The 19,815-nt window shown below is 42.3% G+C and overlaps 1 protein-coding gene across 16 annotated transcripts in view; it reads left to right on the forward strand.

Annotated features, from left to right (window-relative positions):
* SYT14 (synaptotagmin 14) overlaps positions 1-19,815 on the forward strand; it is a 151,267-nt gene that overhangs the window by 39,097 nt on the left and 92,355 nt on the right. For 15 of the 16 annotated variants that reach the window (XM_077338173.1, XM_077338164.1, XM_077338200.1 and 12 more), the window contains 2 exons: positions 11,638-11,802; positions 19,069-19,287. In XM_077338173.1, coding sequence (XP_077194288.1) covers positions 11,638-11,802; positions 19,069-19,287 — 384 coding nt within the window. Of the gene's footprint in view, positions 1-11,637; positions 11,803-13,223; positions 14,522-19,068; positions 19,288-19,815 lie in introns of those variants that run through there. The other variant, XM_077338267.1, reaches the window with a different exon arrangement.

Here is a 19,815-nt window from a genome sequence, read left to right on the forward strand (position 1 = left end):
ACTGCATTACTGGCAGAAAATAGTGAAGACTTGGAACAACTACCAATACAGGTTAAAACAGAAAGTGCTGACACAGCATTAAAGCTGAACATCAAGAAGATAAAAGTAATGACTACTGGGGTATTATAGAGCTTGAAGGCTGATGAAGAAATTGAAAGTATACAAGATTTTCTGTTCCTTAGCTCCTTCATCAACCAAAAGGGAGACTGCAAACAAAGAATCAGAAGGAGATTCACCAATCCAAACTATTAGGTCTCTACTTGGCCCCAGAACACCTTGCCACAGTGATCCCCGCAACAGTCACCTCTAGACTAGACTTCTGTAACTCGCTCTATGCAGTCCTGCCCTTAACCTTGATCCGGAAAATGCAACCGGTCTAGAACAGTGTGTCCAGGGTCCTCACAGCAACACCATGGAAGTCCCACTTTCGGCCCATCCTTCAACAACTGCACTGGCTTCCAGTTGAATTCTGGATCAGGTTTAAGGTTCTAGAAATCACCTTTAAGGCCATCCACGATCTGGGCCCAGTGTACCTAAGGGATTGCCTCTCTGCCTACACACCTCAAAGAGCCTTATGCTCTGCTACAACCAACTGCCTGGTGATCCCTTGCCCCAAGGAAGCTCAGTTGACCTCAAACAGGGCCAAAGCTTTCTCCATCCTAGCCCCCACCTGGTGGAACGAGCTCCCAGAGGAGATTAGAGCCCTAGCGGAGCTTAAACAGTTCCACAGGGCCTGCAAAAGGGAGCTCTTCCGCCAGGCATTTGGTTGAGGTTGACCTGAATTCAATCACCTTCCATTGGCCCCTGAGCCTTCTCCTACAAAAACCAACACCAATATGCCATCAGTATGTTACAGTTAAATATATATTCTTACCATGTTTGTTCCATTATTATATTGTTTTGCCTTTATGATTGTATTATTGTTCAATTTATCATGTTATGTGTAATGTTTTTCTCCAGTTCCATGTAAACTGCCCTGAGCCTCAGGGGAGGGCAGTATATAAATATAACAATATCTCCCAGAGAGCCTCTTGTCCTCTGGTCCCTCGTTTTGAACAACCAGGATGGACAGGGATCAAGGGGGCAGGTGGTCGCGCTCACTGACCTCAGCAACTTGTCCACTTTAGTTTCTGAGAGCTGCTTGAAGCCATCAGATGTATCCCCCCCCCGAAAATCGTGCGGGGGGGGGTGTTATTTTTTTTCACTCAGGGGGAGCGTGGCAACGATGAAACGGCAGCTCAAACACCACCTGCTAGCTAGATGGGTCTCTCCGTTGCAACGAATCAACGCAGATTCGTTGCAACGTGTTTTTTTTTTTAAACCTTCCTTAAATCAGAGGAGAGAGCTAGGGGGAGCTAGGGAAACCGCAACAATGGTAACGCACAGAACTTTCCAGCTAGTGTTGCAGATTGGTTGCAAGAGTGTAGCGCTTTCCGGAGGGTGAATCCACTTTTTGGGATTTCCCTGAAAGCGCTACAACAAAGCACTTTTTGCGGATTAGTTTCAGGAGTGTTGCAGATTGTCAACAACGTTGTGCATAACAGCAAAATAGTAGCGATTTCAATTTGTAACCATTGTGCTATTTTGAATGAATGCGGAATGGCCCCAAATAACCAATAATTGTAGGGGGAGTGTTAGAAAAGCCAAAGCTCAATATGGGCTTAGGCTAGCAAGAGGTGCTAAACATAGCAAAAAAGGATTCTTTATTATATTTCCAGTAAGAAAAAAATTAGGGACTCTATAGCGGAGGTCGCTGTGAGAGCCTCGGCAGCGGGCCACAGCTCCCTCTATCCGCCCCCCACGCAGCGAGAAGCTTGTCAGGCCGCGAGCAAATTGGCTGCCGAAGTGGCTGATTAGCTTGCGGCCTGGCAAGCTTCTTGCTGTGGGGGAGGCAGGGAGAGGGAAGCGCGGCCGCTGGCACTCAGCCCCTTGCAAACGCGCATCTGCAGAGCGTGTGCGCGTTTGCCCTTGACAGCTGTAGCTGGGAAAATTTTGGAACAAATAATCAGTTGGTCCTTGAGCAGCTGGAACAGAGAGCTGTGATTTCTAAGACTCAGCACGGGTTTTGCAAGAACGAGTAATGTTAGACCAACCTTATCATTTTTTTTTTAGAAACTGACTACCTGGCTGGATCAGGGGAATGCCGTGGACATAGTTTATCTGGATTTCAGTAAAGCTTTTGATAAGGTCCCACATGATATTCTTGTTGACAAGTTGGTAAAATGCGGTATGGATCCTAATTCTGTCAGGTGGATCAATAACTGGTTGACAGATTGTACCCAATGGGTACTTGTTAATGGTTCAGCATCCCCTTGGAGAAGAGTGACAAGTGGAGTGCCCCAGGGATGTGTCCTGGGGCCCGTGTTGATAAATGATTAGGATGAGGGATTAGAGGGGGTACGTATTAAATTTTCAGATGATACTTAACTGGGAGAGGTAGCAAACACAACAGAAGACAAAATCAGAATACGGGATGATCTTGATAGGCTCAAGAACTGAGCTAAACTGAATAAAATCAATAGGGACAAATGTAAAGTTCTGCATTTAGGTAGGAAAAACCAAATACAATATAGGATCGGGGAGACTTTTCTTGGCAGTAGTATGTGTGTAAAGGATTTAGGAGTCTTAGTATACCATAGATTGAACAAGAGTCAGCGGTGTGACGGTGGCTAAAAAGGCTAATGGGATTTTGGGCTGTATCAAACGGATCATGGGAGGTGATGGCACCACTTTACTCTGCTCTGGTTCGGCCTCACTTGGCCTACTGTATTCAGTTTTGCGCACCCCAGTTGAAAAGGGATGTAGACAAACTGGAGCAAGTCCAGAGGAGGGCAACAAAGATGGTGAAGGGTTTGGAGACCAAGACGTATGAGGAAAGGTTGTGGGAGCTTGGTCTATTTAGTCTGGAGGGGAGGTGACTGAGAGGGGCTCTTTTTCAAGTATTTAAAAGTCTGCCACATAGAGGATGGAGCAGAGTTGATCTCTCTTGCCCTGGAGGGATGGACCAGAACCAATGGGATGAAATTAATGCAAAAGAAATTCCATCTAAATATCCGGAAGAAGTTCCTGACAGAGGGGTTTCTCAGTAGAAGAGGCTTCCTTGGGAGGTGATGAGTTCTCCTTCCTTGAAAATTTTTAAACAGAGGCTGGATAGCCATCTGATTTAGAGGCTGATTCTGTGAAGGTTCAAGGGAGTGTTAGTGGATGAGCGTTAGGGTTGTGAGTGTCCTGCATAGTGCAGGGAGTTGGACTAGCTGACCCAGGAGGTCCCTTCCAACTATTATTCTATGATCCTATAATTATGGCAATGATAATATCAAAACACTTAAAAAACAAAGACAGGCAAGAACTGTGGTCTGCAGGCTTATACACGGCCGCCGAAACAGCGATTTCGGGTCACATGGAAAACGCGGAGGGGGAAGACGTGAAACACACCGGTTATGCATGGGACAGGGCGCGACGGCGGCAAAACCCAGAGTAACCGCTTCTGTTGCGCCCCGGTCATCCGGAAGCTGCGCTTTCTTCCGCGTTTCGCTAACGTGGCTTTTCGGCGGCATGCACCAAAGCTGCGGCCGGTTGCAGCCTGCACCGTGCATTATCGATTATTTTAGTCGCCGCCATTCCACCCCGAATGCGTTATTCCCCCCGTGCATAATGGGTCTTGAAGTGCATCAAATCCAAATATCCAGACCACATGGAAGCCCTTGCTGTACCCAATGACCCATTGGACTTGATGGTGAGCCCATAATCTGGCATTGAGTCTATGGCAGAGAATTAATCTTTTTATTTGTAATTTTAATTGTATAAGTATGTGTTAAGTACATGTAAGGTAAAAGCTCCCTGTGATGGACCAAAGGCTGAAGGGGAAAACAGCCACTCGCTTGAGCCTATTGGAGTGCTGTTCCAGCATCCAATCACCTTTGAGAAGGGGGATGGAATGGTGTAGCAGGGCTCAGCAGGAGTGATATTCTGCTTTAGGGAGAGAGCAGAGAGAGATCATGTCTGACTCAGGAAAAGAGGTGGCAAACTGAAGGGTCATTCTGACTGTTTGACAGTGTGTCACAGGGGTTGGGCTCTACTTCTGACATTGGAGCTTTGTGGGTCCACTCAGGTTTTCAGCTGGGAGGCACTGAGGTTCAGAGATCTTGCCTTTGAATCGGTTAAGTATTTAGGTACAAGAATTCAGCTTGCTTATGAGCTTCTCCTTACAATTTATTGATTTACAATCAGTTTTATATACCACCACTCCCAACATAGTTGGCTTGTGGCGGTTCAGTAATGAAAGTGGTCTGAATTATTTTATTCATATTTAGTTGAAAGTGGAAGTTTGTGGAATGCATTGTTCTGTAAAGTAAGAACTTTTATCTAACCCATCTTTTCTCAACGTATTTACCATTGAGAAACCATTAAAACATTCTTCAGGCTTTGAGAAACCTCAGAAGTGGTGCGATTGTGCAGAATATGGTTGGGAAGCATAGCTGTCCACACGCCCACCTGGGGCCCTCCCCTCCCCATCCCCTTCAGGCCATCATTGGCCATTTTGAGAGGGGGAGGTGGGTCGACATGGCCATATACAGTGAGATTACACAATAAATGTTTAGCATTTTTTTAATATAAAAAATAATTAATTCGGACTCATTCAGGAAACCCTTCTAGGGCTGTCAAGAAACCCCATGGTTTCACAAAACCCTGGTTGAGAAAGCTTGATTTAACCTCTTCGTTATAATATAATAAAAAAATAGAACTCTTCATATTGAATAGGCATTCAGAATGTGAATACCTTCATAGACTTACAAAGGCTTCAGATCAAACTCAGGCTGATTTAGTTTGTATGCAAGGCAGATACAGTTGCATTGATGACATAAATAATTAAACTGTCACTGACATGCAGTGAGATAAATATATGGTGTCATATACCATTGGACAGTTTACAGTACAGCATCTTATGTAAGTAAAGAAAAAATTTACAAATTCATATTCAAACTATGGTCTTTTGCCTTTCTGTATGCAAGTACTAAAATACTGATGGCATTAACAATGCTATTGGAAATGCTTTCAGAAAAAAATAAGAATGTGTGACCGAGAAAACTGTTCTAAAGAAAGTATGCTTTATTTTTAAGTTTGGAAAGTGCAGTAGAACACAGTGAAATTTAATACAGTGGACTATTCTTAGTCCATTGATAGTACTAGTTAGATTTCTTATGATAATAATTTCAGTACATTTTATCTGTTGTCTGTGATGCCTAAATAAATTCCTGTCATTACCTAAGTTCACAAGATAAAACATATACAGTTCATAACCATGCACCAAGTATGTTGAATAAAAGTGCCCAATTGAGTTTGAAGAGTTCTAAGAATTAATATTCATTATGAAATGTTTCCTGTGTCTGTTCTAAGGCTTATCAGGATGTAATTAATATATCATAAATTAGGATTTAACATTAGATAATTCCTTTGTATAATTGTGATAAATATCTTGAACTTAATTTGATGAGGCTTACTATTACTTTCTGGTCAGGATATTGTGTTGTTCAGTATTTTATTTATGATAGGTTAAATGCTATACAGGCACAGCATAATCTATGGCATTGTATGTGACCCTCAAATAGGGTAATCAAATACTGCCTATTGCATTTTTTCTTGTTTGGTATGGTATGGATTTTCATGAAGCTATCCGTGAATTCATGTCTTTTCAGGTGCTATATTCAGCTTGTTTATAGTCTTTTAAAGATGAGTTCATATATGCAAATTGATACAAGATAGATAATTTCCAAAGATATTGGTGCTAAAGTAAATGGATAATTAATCAGTCTAACTGAAGCTAAAGTTTCATTATTTTGTAAGGTATTAATTGCTGTGTACTCTTTTTTATTTATATAATTTTTTACATTTTTATATAGAAAGAACAAGGAAAAATATATTTGATGACAATATTACAATTATCATCCCTCCCTCTACTCCCCAAAGTCCCCATTTGCTTGAATTTTTGCATTGCTGAATACTGTAGATGTCTGTTGCCTGTAAATATAAAAACAAAGCCACAACAAAAAAAATCCCACTTTAATATAACATTTCCAGCACTTACAGTCAACAGATGTTATAAAAATTACACTTAGAATTGAACTAAGGCATATCCTTAATCTAGAAAATCAGCTGGTTCCTGCACTTGTTTACGACAACATATTTAAGTACTTAACATTAAGCATTTCTTATAAAACAATATGAACTTTAATCTAGTATTTATAAAAAGAAAATAAAAAAGGAAAAAACCCTTTATAAAGGGGGAAAAAAGAAGCCCGCTATATCATAACATTTGCAGCTCTTAAATTCTTCAATTCAAATTGTTTTAAAATCTTTGCAGTTACTGTAAGTATTAATGCCATCCATACAGAAACAGAATATAGAAAAAATGTCAGCCCCCCACCCCTTGCCTCCTTCCAATCTTCTTAAGGAGGTCTCAATTTGAGGTTTAGGAAATGAAGTTATGCCCCTTTCCACAGAATATCTGCCGATGATTCTTGAAACAGTTGCACCTCCTGATCTCCAATCTGGGGTGTGTTAGGACCATTTTTTTTCCTGGGAAGCTCTTTTAGAATAGTTACTTTCAGAGCAAACTAATGTGTCTTTTGGCTGATTCTTTTGTGCTTCTGCTTTGAGATATGTCTTTTCAGTAAAGGTAACCTCATCTGGGGGAACTTGATCAGTGATGATAATAAGTTCTTGTTGCAGGTCTTGCTTTCTGAAGGACTCCATCTCCAATGCTTCAAAATTTTCTTCTGCTGAAGATTTCCAATCCTGTAATTCTTCACTCTTGCTATTTTTTTGTTCCAGTTGGTTAATATTATCATTATCATTTGGTTCATCATTCCTGTTCTTGCCATTTCAGATCTCCTTAAAAATATCTTTCAACAAATTTTCTGTGAAGGCATTCAGATCTTCTTTTTGTTTTGCTAACAGACGGACCATCTGAGTCAAAATAGCCATATTAAAAATCAGACTTAGAAGTCAACACCAGCCAGTTTTGTGCAGTGTTTCAAACAGCCAGTAGAGGTCCTCCCACAGAAGTTCTGATTGCTTAGAAAGTCACACAGTGGGAGAGATATCGTGAGAGCCGTTATCAAGGGAAATCTCCGTATAATGTAAACAGTCCAAATTAGCTCATTTATCTTTAAAAATTGTTCATATGTTTCACCTTTCCCCCAGAGTTTGAAAAAAGACAAGAAAAACAAGCAGGAAAGTCTTTGTGAGAAAGATGAACTCACTGCCGCGGCTTGGTAGACAAGACAGGGGGAGGTGTACAAAAACAATTTAGTGTCATTAAAACATTACTCACTGTTGATAGTAGGCATTTGAAGTTAGAGAACTCTGAAGTTTCTTCAAAGCAGTTCAGAAAATGAAAGAGGAATGAGAAAGAAAAGGCAACCCTTGTTAAAGAAGGCTCTGATGGTAGACTGCTTCTTGTCCTTAATAGTCACGTATAGCAGTGGTCCCCAACCTTTCTGAGGTTGGGGACCGGCAGGGCATTGGGGCGCGGCCCGTGGCCCGCGCCCGCGCGGGCCACGCCCACGCATCGGGTCGCGCCCGCGGGCGCGCCCCACATCGGGCCATGCCCGCGAGCCGCACCCGCGCATCGGGCCGCACCCGCGAGCCGCACCCGCACATCGGGCCGCGCCCCCGCATCAGGCCGCGCCCCGCGAGCCGCGCCCGCACATCGGGCTGCGCCCGCACGGGCGCGGCCCGTCCCTGATTCCCTCTCCCCGCCCTCCCGCAGTAAGAAGCTTCCCGGGCCGCAAGCTTGCGGCCTGGGAAGTTTTTTACTGCGGGGGGGCGGGGAGAGGGAGCCGCGGCCCGGTGCCATGGCCTTCGCGGCCCGGCACTGGGCCGCGGCCCGCAGGTTGGGGACCACTGACGTATAGCTTAAGATCTTGAGAATCTCCCTCCACTGATCAGTAACAGGCCTTTTTAGAGCTCCGTAGCTTTCTGAACCTCTTATAAGGAGAATTTAGCAAGGTTTGCGCACCTTGCTTGCTTCTGCCGGACGTAGATACGTTCAGCCCCCTATACGGACCAAGAGCTCCTCCTTAGGAGAAGTGCTCAAGCAGCCATCTTTCCCATCTATCCTCCATTGCTGTGTACTCTTAATCTCAGAAAAATATTCTCAAATATCTACAAATGCTGTATGAATGTTTACTTTTGAGCACAGCTTATTAATTTAAAACAAATTGGAAATCCACAAGACTTGCAGAAGTCAGTTCATTTCCCCCTGTAACTCCTTCTGGCCATATTTCTTTTATGTTTCTCTACAATTACTTGCCTTTTCTCTCCTCTTTCATTTTCTTGTATTCTTCTTTTTTCCCACTCACCAACTAATGTTTTTTACCTCCCTAAAGGCTTTAGGCTATAGCTTTATTTATTACTAGCCAGAAATCCTGTTGCACCCAGGGATGCAATGGGTGCTAGCAGGGGAGGGCACATTCAGTCTACCTGGGTGGTGCGGTGGCGGTGTTTGCGATGCAGGTGGCAGGCATGTGGTCTGGTGGGTGGCCGGAGCGGCAGGCTGGGCTGGTAGTGGCAGTCCTCACCTCGCGCACAGCTGGGCGGGGCATTGTATGACTGCTGGACTCCTCTGCCAACCTGGCCAGCATGGCGCTGGCAGCATAGGTGAGGCTGGCGGCCAGCCAGGCAGGCATCCATAGCAGTGGCCTTGTCAGGCTGCCACAGGTCTGCCGCCCTCGGTGGTCAGGGAGTGTCTGGCTGTGAGGCAGTGCACACGCCTTGCAGCTGGCTCCTGGAGGCGAGCACCATAGGGGCTGGCCCAATCCACATGCAACCAGATTGGCCCTCTATGGCAGAAGCAAAGTCTGGACAATGGACATGTTTCTTGGACTGTGCTCCTCCCTTAGTGCCCCTACAAATATAAGAGACACTAATGGTTACAGATTTGTTCACTTCATTTAGGCTGATTTCACACAGGTAGAAATGCCAGGAGGGCAGTCATATGGCAGTGGGGCTAATCCCTGCTTCCACATGATGATGCTGCCTGAGTGGGCCTCTCCCAGGCCTGGCATGTGTCTAGCCCCTGTTGCCCCGCTTTAGTTTTTCACAGTGGCCACTGAGATATCAAAGGGCTTTTCCTTCTTCCCCTCTCCACCAATGTGTTGTCACCTTCGCTGCTCTGCAGATCCGGCGCATGCGTGGTGTGTTGTGGTCCTGTGGGCGGGGGGAGGGTGGGGGGAGGCAGGGATGCATGCGCGGCCCTCCTTGCATGAGTAGGTCGGTTGTTGGTTGGGCAGGCGCGCGGGTCGGCACGGGCCGGAGGACGCCGGGGAAGAAGGGGCCGGTGATCCAGGGGGTGAGTCAGGTCTTCAGTGACTGTGCTGGTGGGTGGTGGGATGAAGGGTGGTGTGGGGGGCGTAGTGTTTTGGGGTGGGAAGGGCGGCGGAGTGTGGGTGCTTGTAGCGGGGGGTGTTGGGGTGACTTGGGACGGAGGAGGGCTGGATGTTGGGGAGTGGGGCTCGTACTGCGGCGGTGGGGAAGGGGGAGAAGTGGGGGAGATAGTGAGGGGATGGGGGAAGCGGCGGCTGGTGGTTACCGGCAGGCGATGGCTGGCGTGTTCGTGGCGTCGGCGGGAGGGTGGTGAAGGTCGGCAGCAGGTAGCGGAGAGGCGGAAGGCGTCGTGGGAGGCAAGTAAGGCGGTGCCAGCTGGCCATGGAAGCGTGCAGGGTGTGCGGCTGGAAAGGACCAGGGCCAGCGCGTCTTCGACGCGGCGTCCCTGCTCCTTTCCCGGCAAGTTGGGAGGGTGTGTGGCTGGAAAGTCCCTGCTCCTTTCCCCGCATTTATGTGTAGTCGACGGCGGAGAAGGAGGCAATGGGGAGGCGCGCTTTGCGGCTCCTGATTCGCCCCTCCGAGTTTTTATCCCGGACAGAGCCCGCCATAACTCGTCCCAACTTGCCCTTACTCTTATATTTAATAACCGCGGAACATCTTTTCACTTTCTTCTTTTAGTCACTTTATCAGGGTCTTGAGATCACACTCCGAAGCAAAGTACAAAAGATTAAACGATAGTTCCAAAGAAAACACATTGCAAGCCCCCATGGCTGTCTCAAGCAGATTAAATCCCCACATATCAGCAAAACAGAGAGCCTAATGGAATCTGCTTCTTGCATCAGAGCACACCCTGAACTTCTTCCTGAAGAAAGAGGAAGTGGGATGGAGCCCACCTTAAACAAAGGAATCCCCTGGACATTTGCTTGGGGGTTTTTTCACTGCAACCTCACCAGTGACCATTTGTTGCATTAGTGAGCACATAGGTACAGGTCAGCTGCACAAACAGCTTAACAACAGCCCTTCAAGGCTGAATTCACCAAATTACTTGCTGATTGCAATTCCAACAGGCTCCAATAGAAAAGTGTTTTGCTTTCTGCCTCCCTGTCCATTTTCATTTACTGCCTTCTCAGTGAGCAGCCAAAGCCACTCATACTATCATCCTGTCTTTATTTTATCCTCTCAACAACAAATTTGTGAGGTATATTACATGGAAAGAATGTGAATAGTCCAAAGTGAGCATGGGTCCCCCTAGTCTGAAACTCTGACCATCACATTACACTGTTTTTTGTGAGGTGGCTGCTGTTGAATAGTAGCAAGTAGCCAGGACTGCTAGCGATTGCTGCTGGACCTGACCAAAACTGGCCTGGAAAGGCCCTTGCCCTGCCCTGCCCTTTTACTAACAAAAACCAACGCATGTCGTTCCCCAGCAACCCCTACAGTGGCCATTGTAGACATTTCTACTTATCTTGACTTTTAGAGTACTGGGGGAACAGGACCATTGAAATGAATTAGCCTAGTCACAAATGGCTAAGTACTTTACCCTTCAGAGTAGCTGGTTTAATATAAATAAGACTTTTCCAGCAAGCTAATGACTTAAGGGCTGGTTCACATGGTCATTTCTGCAGTGATGAGATTTGTGAGTAGTCAACTAGCAGAAAAGAACCATGATGGGGAGTTCAAATGGGTGCATATCACCTGCTGTTCTCTACCAGGAGCACAAAACCCCCTGCTGCTTAAGCCACACTGCCATTATAGCTGTCTGGCAGGCATGTGTTGGAGCCATTAATGAAAATAGCTTCTACATTGATTCTTATGTGAGCGAGCTAACTGAAAGCTAGTTGAGTAGTAATTCTAGACAACAGGGGGAAACAATAAGATATTTTAAGATAAGCCTCTGTTTATTTTTGATTAGCTGTATCTGCAGGAATAAATTGAATGCAGTCATAAATTTTTCTAAGTATTTGAAGCAATAGATAGTTGGATGTATTTTCCATAGTTCTGTTATTGAGACTGATTTTGTCATTCACTGTTGATAACTACTAGTTGATTGCTAATTTCAGTGCTCTAGATTTTAACGGAAAAATTATTTTGAAGCTAAAATGGAAATTTAAAAAATGCCTGTATTGGGGTTTCATAAATGATATTTGAGAAAGCAAACTTACACCTTTTTTATTAGTTTCAGCTAATATTGCTCACTGATGGTGTCAGAAGAGATAGTTGCAAAGTAGGGGTAATCAAGTCAGACTGATGATATTTACTATTGCATTAATATCATGTTATGTATTTGATTATTGTTTGTTTTTCTTTTAGTATCTCCAGAGGCAGTTGGATTTCTCTCAGCAGTTGGAGTGTTTATTATACTATTGCTGATTCTTTTTCTGTATATTAACAAGAAGATGTGTTTTGAAAATGTTGGCGGCTTCCCAGACCTGAGCTCACGATTCAATACAAGAAAAAACTCACAGGACAAACTTTGTAAGTATAAAAATATTTTTTTTCCTATAAGAGATTGTAAGCCCTTAGTGTGCAATATCATGTGAATAATGTTAAGAAAGTATAACAATCTGACTAGTAAGGAAATTTGTAGAGTATTTATATTATTTGTGGTAGTTAGAATTATATTTTAATATGGATGACTCATGGAGGAAGGGAAATCCCATTGCCTCTGACAGCTCACATTTCATCCCCTCTTGCTCTCAGTCCCTTTCTCTTCCCATACTCAGTAGGCACATCTCCCTGCCCCCCCCCCCCCCCCGATCACCTGCCTATTTTCTGCTTCCCTCAACTCACTATTGCTAAGCCACCCAAGATGTTGGTTTCTTTTTGCAACCTCTGGATATGCACAAGTGTTCTTGCTACATTTTGGAGGGATTTGGGGAAGTTACTTCTTTATTTTAAGTTTTCATATTTTTATGCAGATATGTTTTTTATCTGCCTGAGAAAAACACCCATTACTTTGACCTTTGTTGTATTGCATACCAATGCAATATTGCATTCTTAAACAAACAAAAAATGCCCCAGATGGCTCCACCGCACTCCACATTGTGGCAGAGCCACCTGGGGTATCTTTTTGTCCCTTCCAGGATGCTGTACTCAGGCAAGGGTGAGGAGGAGCTGGGCCAGGACAGCTGACTCTTCCCTTCCAAATGGCCCTGGCCTGACATAGCTGCTGTTGCCACCTGGGGCAAAAAAGGGAATGTGCTCTCTTGCTGTGGGGCAAATGAGGGGCTGAGTCAGGCAGGCCCTGGGATGGCATCGAGATCATGTGGAAGCAGGAATTTGCCCTGCCACTGGATGAGCATTGGGTTGGGGCAAATTCTTGGTGTGGATAAGATGTTTTAGATATATGGTGGGGGTTGTTTAATTTGAGGATTAACATATTTCAACGTAAATAGAAACAAATAGATTGAACCTTCTCAAATCCTGTTAACAAAAAAACTTAAGGATAATTAGGTGACTACCTTTCTATTAATATGTAGTATACATTGGGGACAGTTGAATTATCCCAAATATAAGAAAGAGGCTTCTAGTATTTAATAAAATGGCCTTTTTGTTCTACTGTGGCTACAGTCCACTATGTATTGAACATAGTGGCAAGAGGCCCAGTAGTTTCAACAGAAACTATTCAGTGACTGCAGCTTAGTATAAAGTTAAGAAAGCTTACATCTATTCATTTCACTGTGCTCAAGTGTTGATTGTGACCAATGCCTATTAAATGTTTAGTCTGTGTGAACAAGCAGTTGCAAACAAATTCTGTGCTGAGGTATACTGTACTTGCTTATTAGGAAACAGAATATAGAGTACATGAAGTTGAGCAGATACAATTCATTTGTGGCACAATTTATATTTATGGGATATTATTTAAATGTGTTTTTCTTTGCAGGTGTAGGATAAAATGTCCTACTTTCCATACAGCATTTGAATAGTCAGTTTTGTTGTGATTAGCTGAAGAATTTTACCATAACACTAAAAATTGATATAAAACTGGACTGTAGGTGTAGTCTAAAATGTCCCTCTTTTCATATAATATTTTAAATAACCACTTATGAAATAGTTAGTCGATGTAACATTGCAAAATGTAATTGATTCTGGATTTTTGTAGAAGACATTTTGTCTAGTTTATTTAGAGTAACAAAATCAAGAGAAGTAGTGTGCTAAATCCTTGGTTTAAACAATAGGATACAAGACAGCAAACTAAATATCACTGAACCTAAGGAGTGACACATTCAGAAACCAGAAAAATCTTTTTCTGCTAAAATATTACTAAATAAAAGAAACATGGCATTTTTCAAAAATTTTCAGCAAAATCTGAACCTTCCTTCTATGTCTTCTTTGGTTGACACCCTCAGTAATGCTGTAGATGATCTAACAAGTACTGTGGGAGATGTAAGCTATACAGTAGCCGATTCAGTCACAGAGCAGGTAACAAACATGATCAATAGTCTTCGAACAGATGAAACCATGAAAACTCAGGAAGATAAATCTGAAGTGGGTAAAGAGGAAAATAACATAAATAATGATATAGAAAAGTATATGAGAGAAAAAAAATATGATTCAGAAGAGAAGCATAAACAGCATGATTCTTTAAAACAAAGTATTTATGTTAGAGGAGAAAGTAATCATGGCATAGACAAAATACAAAGACAGTTGAATGCTATAGAACCTAATGAATTTAATGATTCTGAAGTGTGCAGGGAAATAAATAATTCAATAAACCATGGTAAACACAAAAGACAAACTGAAAATAAGTACTTTGGAAATAATACATTGCCAAAAGATACTGATGAGAAATATGGTACATGTAGAACTGACAAATCCCTTCATGAAAATCCTAGTATGAAACTGCATGCAGAGCTAGAACAATCTAAGGACTTGTTGCAGAGGAAAGTAAAAAAAAAATCACCACAAATTGATTTTATGGATGCCAAAGAAGCACAGAGTACTGTATTAAAGAATTTGGGAGCAAATGAAGTGCAAGCATCAAAACTGCCAGAAACAAAGTCGAAAATAGGACATGGTATTCATGAAGTAAAATCTAAGAAACAGACAACACTTTCTGAATACCCCAGACAGTCTGTAACAAAACAGAAAGAAAATGCTTCATCTACTCTTTCAAAGGAAGGTGCAAAGCAAAAGCATAAGGGATCAGAAAGTTTTTCTAAAGAAGTGAGTAGTAAGAAAACACCAGCCAAAGGTGAGGTGTCATATTTAATCAATTTGACCTTTCCTGGATCTTTTACTACATACTTCTTTTCCAAACAATTTTATAGATTTTTATATAAATCTATAAAATGAAACTATGTGTGGGATTTCTTTAAGATATGCATTTTTTCTTTGAAATTTGATTTTTCTAATTATACTTACTTAAAAGCTATGAAATATGTCTCTGTCCTGAGTGTGTAATGCCACTCATTTTAATAACTTTTATTCAACTACCTTTTTCATTTTTCTTGCTATTTTCTGAGTTTGCTGGACATTTGTGTGATTTATGATGGATTACAAAGACTGTTTTTGTAGATGAGTTTTTGAATGCCAAATGTTTGCATGAATTCATTCACCATTTCAGTGGATGAGGATGTGGTGAGTTATTGAGTTCAAAAGTAGATTTATAAGAAATGATATCTGAAATTCTGTTTTGAGATATGTAAGACTTGTGAAACAGAAATAACAACTTTTTTTGCTTTCTATTATTTTTATTTTACCCATCATTTTCAAGACTCCATAGATTAAACAAGATTGCAATTCTAGAATATATTCAGTGAGATGCAGAAACTCTAAATAGATACATCATCAAGAGCCAGTGAGATAAGTGGGCTATAAACATACATCATACAGATTTTTGATAAAACAGTGTATTTTCTACAATTATTACTACTGCATAATATTAATATTAATTCAAATGTAATTAAATTGCTAAACCATCAAAAACTCATAATTAAGCTAATCTATACTTCAAAAACTTATTCTCAATAATCCTTTAAATTTAATGTCTTGTCTGTTCTCCACTACTCGAGGGGCAGCCACTTACTGTCACCTAGAGGGGAGAAGGGAGGTGGGGTGTCCAACCATGAGGTCTCAGAATGGGGCTGGGGTCAGCTACCTTTGGGCCCATCATCTCCCCTGAGTGCAGGGTAGTTTCTGTCATTTACCTATGGCCCCACTTCCTCCCTGACCTGCATCTCTCAGCCCTCGTATCCCTTCCCTGCTCCCTGTGGACTCCCCCCTCCAAGGGCTTAAATGGGTTTACAGTATCACACCCTCCCACTGCCCTGCTTCTGGATGCCGAGCTTGGCTGGAGGATCAGGCTTGGCCCCATGCATGGATCTGCCAGTGACACCTGGTAGCCCCTTTGGGTTTCCCCCCAGCCAGCTCCCCTGTCACTACTCCATGTGCCTGCCATCTCTGCGGTTGAGCAGTGATCAGGTCTATGGAGGGGCTTGGCAGACCTCCCATTCTCCTGGATGGACATCTTCCGTAGTAGTCAGGATATCCTCGTCCTGACATGTAAACATATATGTGCTCCAACATTTATAAAATATGTAACTTTTTTGCGCAAAAATGAATGGACAGTTGCCAAGTATCTGAAAAATAAAGTTTCTTAATTATCACAATTATCTCCCAATATAAATAATTATGTTAATTTCAATAATTCTTCCCATGGGCATACCTTAAGTGCCCAGGTTTTATTATTTAGCCTCCGTATGCTCTTCTAATTACAAGCTATTACTGCCTTTGGTGTAGTAAGCATATCTTGTATCACTACTCTATATTTAAAAACATAATCATCTAATAATCCCAGCAGGCAGACCTTGGTTTCCTATAATAATTTAATGCCAATTATTTAGTCCATTTCTTTCAGTATTACCCTCCAAAAAAATCCTTAATCACCAAATAACTCCACCATATATAGAATCTGCTATTCTATATAGAATCTGCTATATTCTATATAGAATCTGCTATATAGAATCCAGAAATGATAAATTTCAGTTTTATATATCTGATTCATCCTGTGTGAGATTTGATAACACTACAAATGATATACAAATGACTGTATAATAATTTCCCCCTCTACTAATAGAAATGGCAGTGAAGTTTTGACGAAAAAGTATATTTCCATGTTGTATCTGGCAAAAAAATAGAATACATATCATGAAATAGTGTGACAAAACAGATACCAATGATATTTTAGGGACCAAATAAATTTATTCAAGCATAAGCTTCACTGAGTCTGGCTTTACTTCTTCAGATTAAATTGAAGTAAATATTATATGCAAACTAAAAATCAGAGAAAGGAGGAGAGAGATCTATTGCAAATCATTCATCTATAGGTCCTTGTGTAATGAACTGAAGCATTAATGGTTGATACTTAGTCCAATCCTTTGAAGCTAAAACACTCATGGGCCAACAGGCACTGGAGAATCACTGGTGGCATTGGAGAATCACTGTGATATGTTGGTTCAGCCCAGAAATATGCTGGCATCACAGTGCCACCACTGCTGAGTACTGGAACAGCAATGCTACAGTCTCCTACCTGTGTACTAGCAGCACAACCCACTCTTCTGGTGGAGTGGGTGGGTCCTTGGACATGGCAGGATTTAGTTGGCTATAAAAAGAATGCCCCGTGGCAACAGTGCAGAATTTCCCCCCCAAAAAACTGTGACATAGCCCATAGGTACCTATTCAGCTCAGGAAAGGCAACTCTCCACAAGCTGACAACCTCCTTGATTGTGATTGTACTGTGTTTGTAATTGAACATAACAATAAACTGAAACCCTACCCTCCTGTTGCATCCAGTGCTGGTCCCCAGCAGCTTATATAAAGCTTAATCTGTTCATGAGCAATCCAGATATAAGTTGCATAGGACATGGCTATGTGGGTTTGCTCAGTGATCATGGGAAGTCCCACAGCACAGTAGTTACTCAAACACATGCTTGGGGAATGGATACACCATACAAAAGTACAGTTTACTGACCAGGTACATGTGGGGGGAAGCAGCCACAGAGGGCCATCAGATCTCAGCAAACCTGATTTCCCTTAAGGATGGTGTTTCCTGTTACCAGAAGGATTCACCCAGGCTTTTTTTTTTTACAGGCACACTAATGCAGAGTAGCTAAGGCAGCAAGCTGCTACTCAAAGGCCGAACTCTATACTAGCATGGATCTATGGAACCCAATGCTGTGGCATGGATGACCCAGCACAGAGCAAGGGTAGTCCAAGACCCTCCTCAACTCACACCCCTATTCATCTCTGTTTCAACAGGGGCATCTAAGCAGCTGCAGCAAAGATCCCATGGTGATACATGGATGGTTGCCACTTGCCATGGCCCTGTGACAGCTTGTGGAAATGACTGTGTGGTTGATGGAGACACCAGCACAGTCACTGATCATATAGCTCAGCAGGACTATTTGCCTGGGATCCTTGCCTATGCAGTTTCCCCTTAGGGAACGGACTAGTGGCATCTCCACTATGACAGCCCTAAGGATTGTGCTGCCTTTGAATGATCAGAGAGGGAGGTTCAAGCCTCCCATAGTATACAGTTACAAAGAGATAAATTCTAGTTCAGGAAGGTGCAGTATGAGGCATAAGACAAGGATGATAACATGATCACAACATGAATAGAAGAACTGATTAATTTCTCTGAAATGTGGGTCCTACTGAACAATTAACGAATACAGTGCATTAGGAAATCCAAGTTTCTATTTATTTATTTATTTAAATAGATTTCTAGCCCACTTTCTTCCTTGGACTCAAGGCGAGGCACATATAAAACCCCCATAAAACCCCATCCTAAAAAATAACACACATCTAAAATATAGTGAAATGGCAAGATCCCTTCCACGTCCTGCAGTCAACTAATAAGGGTGCACTAGATATTATAGCGGGACTTGAGGGGGCCCCATTGATCTTGCTAACCCAGCCTCAACCAAAGACCTGGTGGAAGAGCTTTGTTTTACACGCCCTGCGGAACTTTGCCAGCTCCGTCACGTCCCTCAGTTCTTCTGGGAGTTTATTCCACCAGGTTGAGGCCAGGACTGAAAAGCCCCTAGCACAGGTTGAGGCCAGGACTATCTTTCTGTGGCCAGGGACCACCAACAAATTAGTACCCACATAGCGAAGTGCCCTGCGGGGGCATAAACAGATAAGCAGTCCCTCAGATAGGCTGGGCCCAAGCTATGGATGGCCTTAAAGGTCAAAACCTTGAACTTGATCCGGGACAGAACTGGTAACCAGTTCAGCTGCCTCAGCAGTGGCTGGATATGGGTCCTCCAAGATGAACCAGTGAGGACCCTAGCAGCTGCATTCTGCACCAGCTGGAGTTTCCAGGTCGAGGACAAGGGCAGGCCAGCATACAGCGAGTTACAGAAGTCCAGTCTACAGGGGGTGATATTTATTTTAGGTGGTGATATTTTATGTATTTTATGTAGTTATTAGAAGATTTTTAGGTTGCTCCTCTTCAAAAATTATCTCATACTTAATCTCTTGTTGAATTCTAATTTAGCACTAATTTAGCAATTCCATGTTGGAATTTCTTTTTGAAGATTTTTGTAGGGTTTTTTTTTCCATACATGTCTTCTAAAAAAAGTAAAGATGTTCACTACACTACAAAGCAGTCAAAAGAATAAAATAGTTATTCCAAAAACTGATACTTGAAAATTCATTAATCCTTGCAATTGTTAGCTATTATAATTTAACACTTGTGGTGTTATATGTTGTTTTGTTTTTTACTTCTTTTTTACATAGATAATTCATATATAAATAAAGAGCAACATGGTTCATCGTCTGAAAGTGAAGATGAGGCACTGGGTAAATACCATGAAGCCTTGTCCAGAACTCAAAGTTCAAGGCCACCAGTTGGAGATAACAGACCACAGAAAAACTATATTTGGGAAACCAGACAAAAATATAGTCCTCTGTCTGCAGAGTATGATGGGTACAGTAGTGAAGCTTCAATAGATGAAGGTATGACTTATTTTACAATAGGTTTTACTTCATATTCTTTCATATTTATCTGATAGAATTATAGCAGTAATAAAGTTGCAAGACAGAAATTCTAAAGCCATCATTCACATCTAAAATCATGGACATGCCTTTTGAATTAATTATCATTGAGAAAATATTGGACTCTTTTTCTTTCAGACTGTTCTGTGTGTAGAATAGTCCCGTTTCCAAGGGGTTGGGTCCAAACCAAACTGGCAATTTCTACTAATTCCCCATACTCACTGCAGACTCTGCTCATAGCAGCAGCATTTTGTAGACATCAGTGGGTTGCGGGGTGGGGGGGGTGGGGGTGGAGTTAGGCAGGAGAGTTCCATACCACTGATTGAAAATTTAGTCTGGATCCAAACCAGGGATTTTTTAATCTGAATATCAGAATCATTAACAAAATATTTTCACAATCTGATGTGTGAACTCCTAGATTTATAGAAGTTCTCAGATCATAAATAAGGCAGGATGTCTGTATTAGCTCTGAAAATGCATGTTGGCTTA

This window comes from Paroedura picta, chromosome 1 (assembly GCF_049243985.1).
Source record: "Paroedura picta isolate Pp20150507F chromosome 1, Ppicta_v3.0, whole genome shotgun sequence".
NCBI classification, from domain to species: domain Eukaryota; kingdom Metazoa; phylum Chordata; class Lepidosauria; order Squamata; family Gekkonidae; genus Paroedura; species Paroedura picta.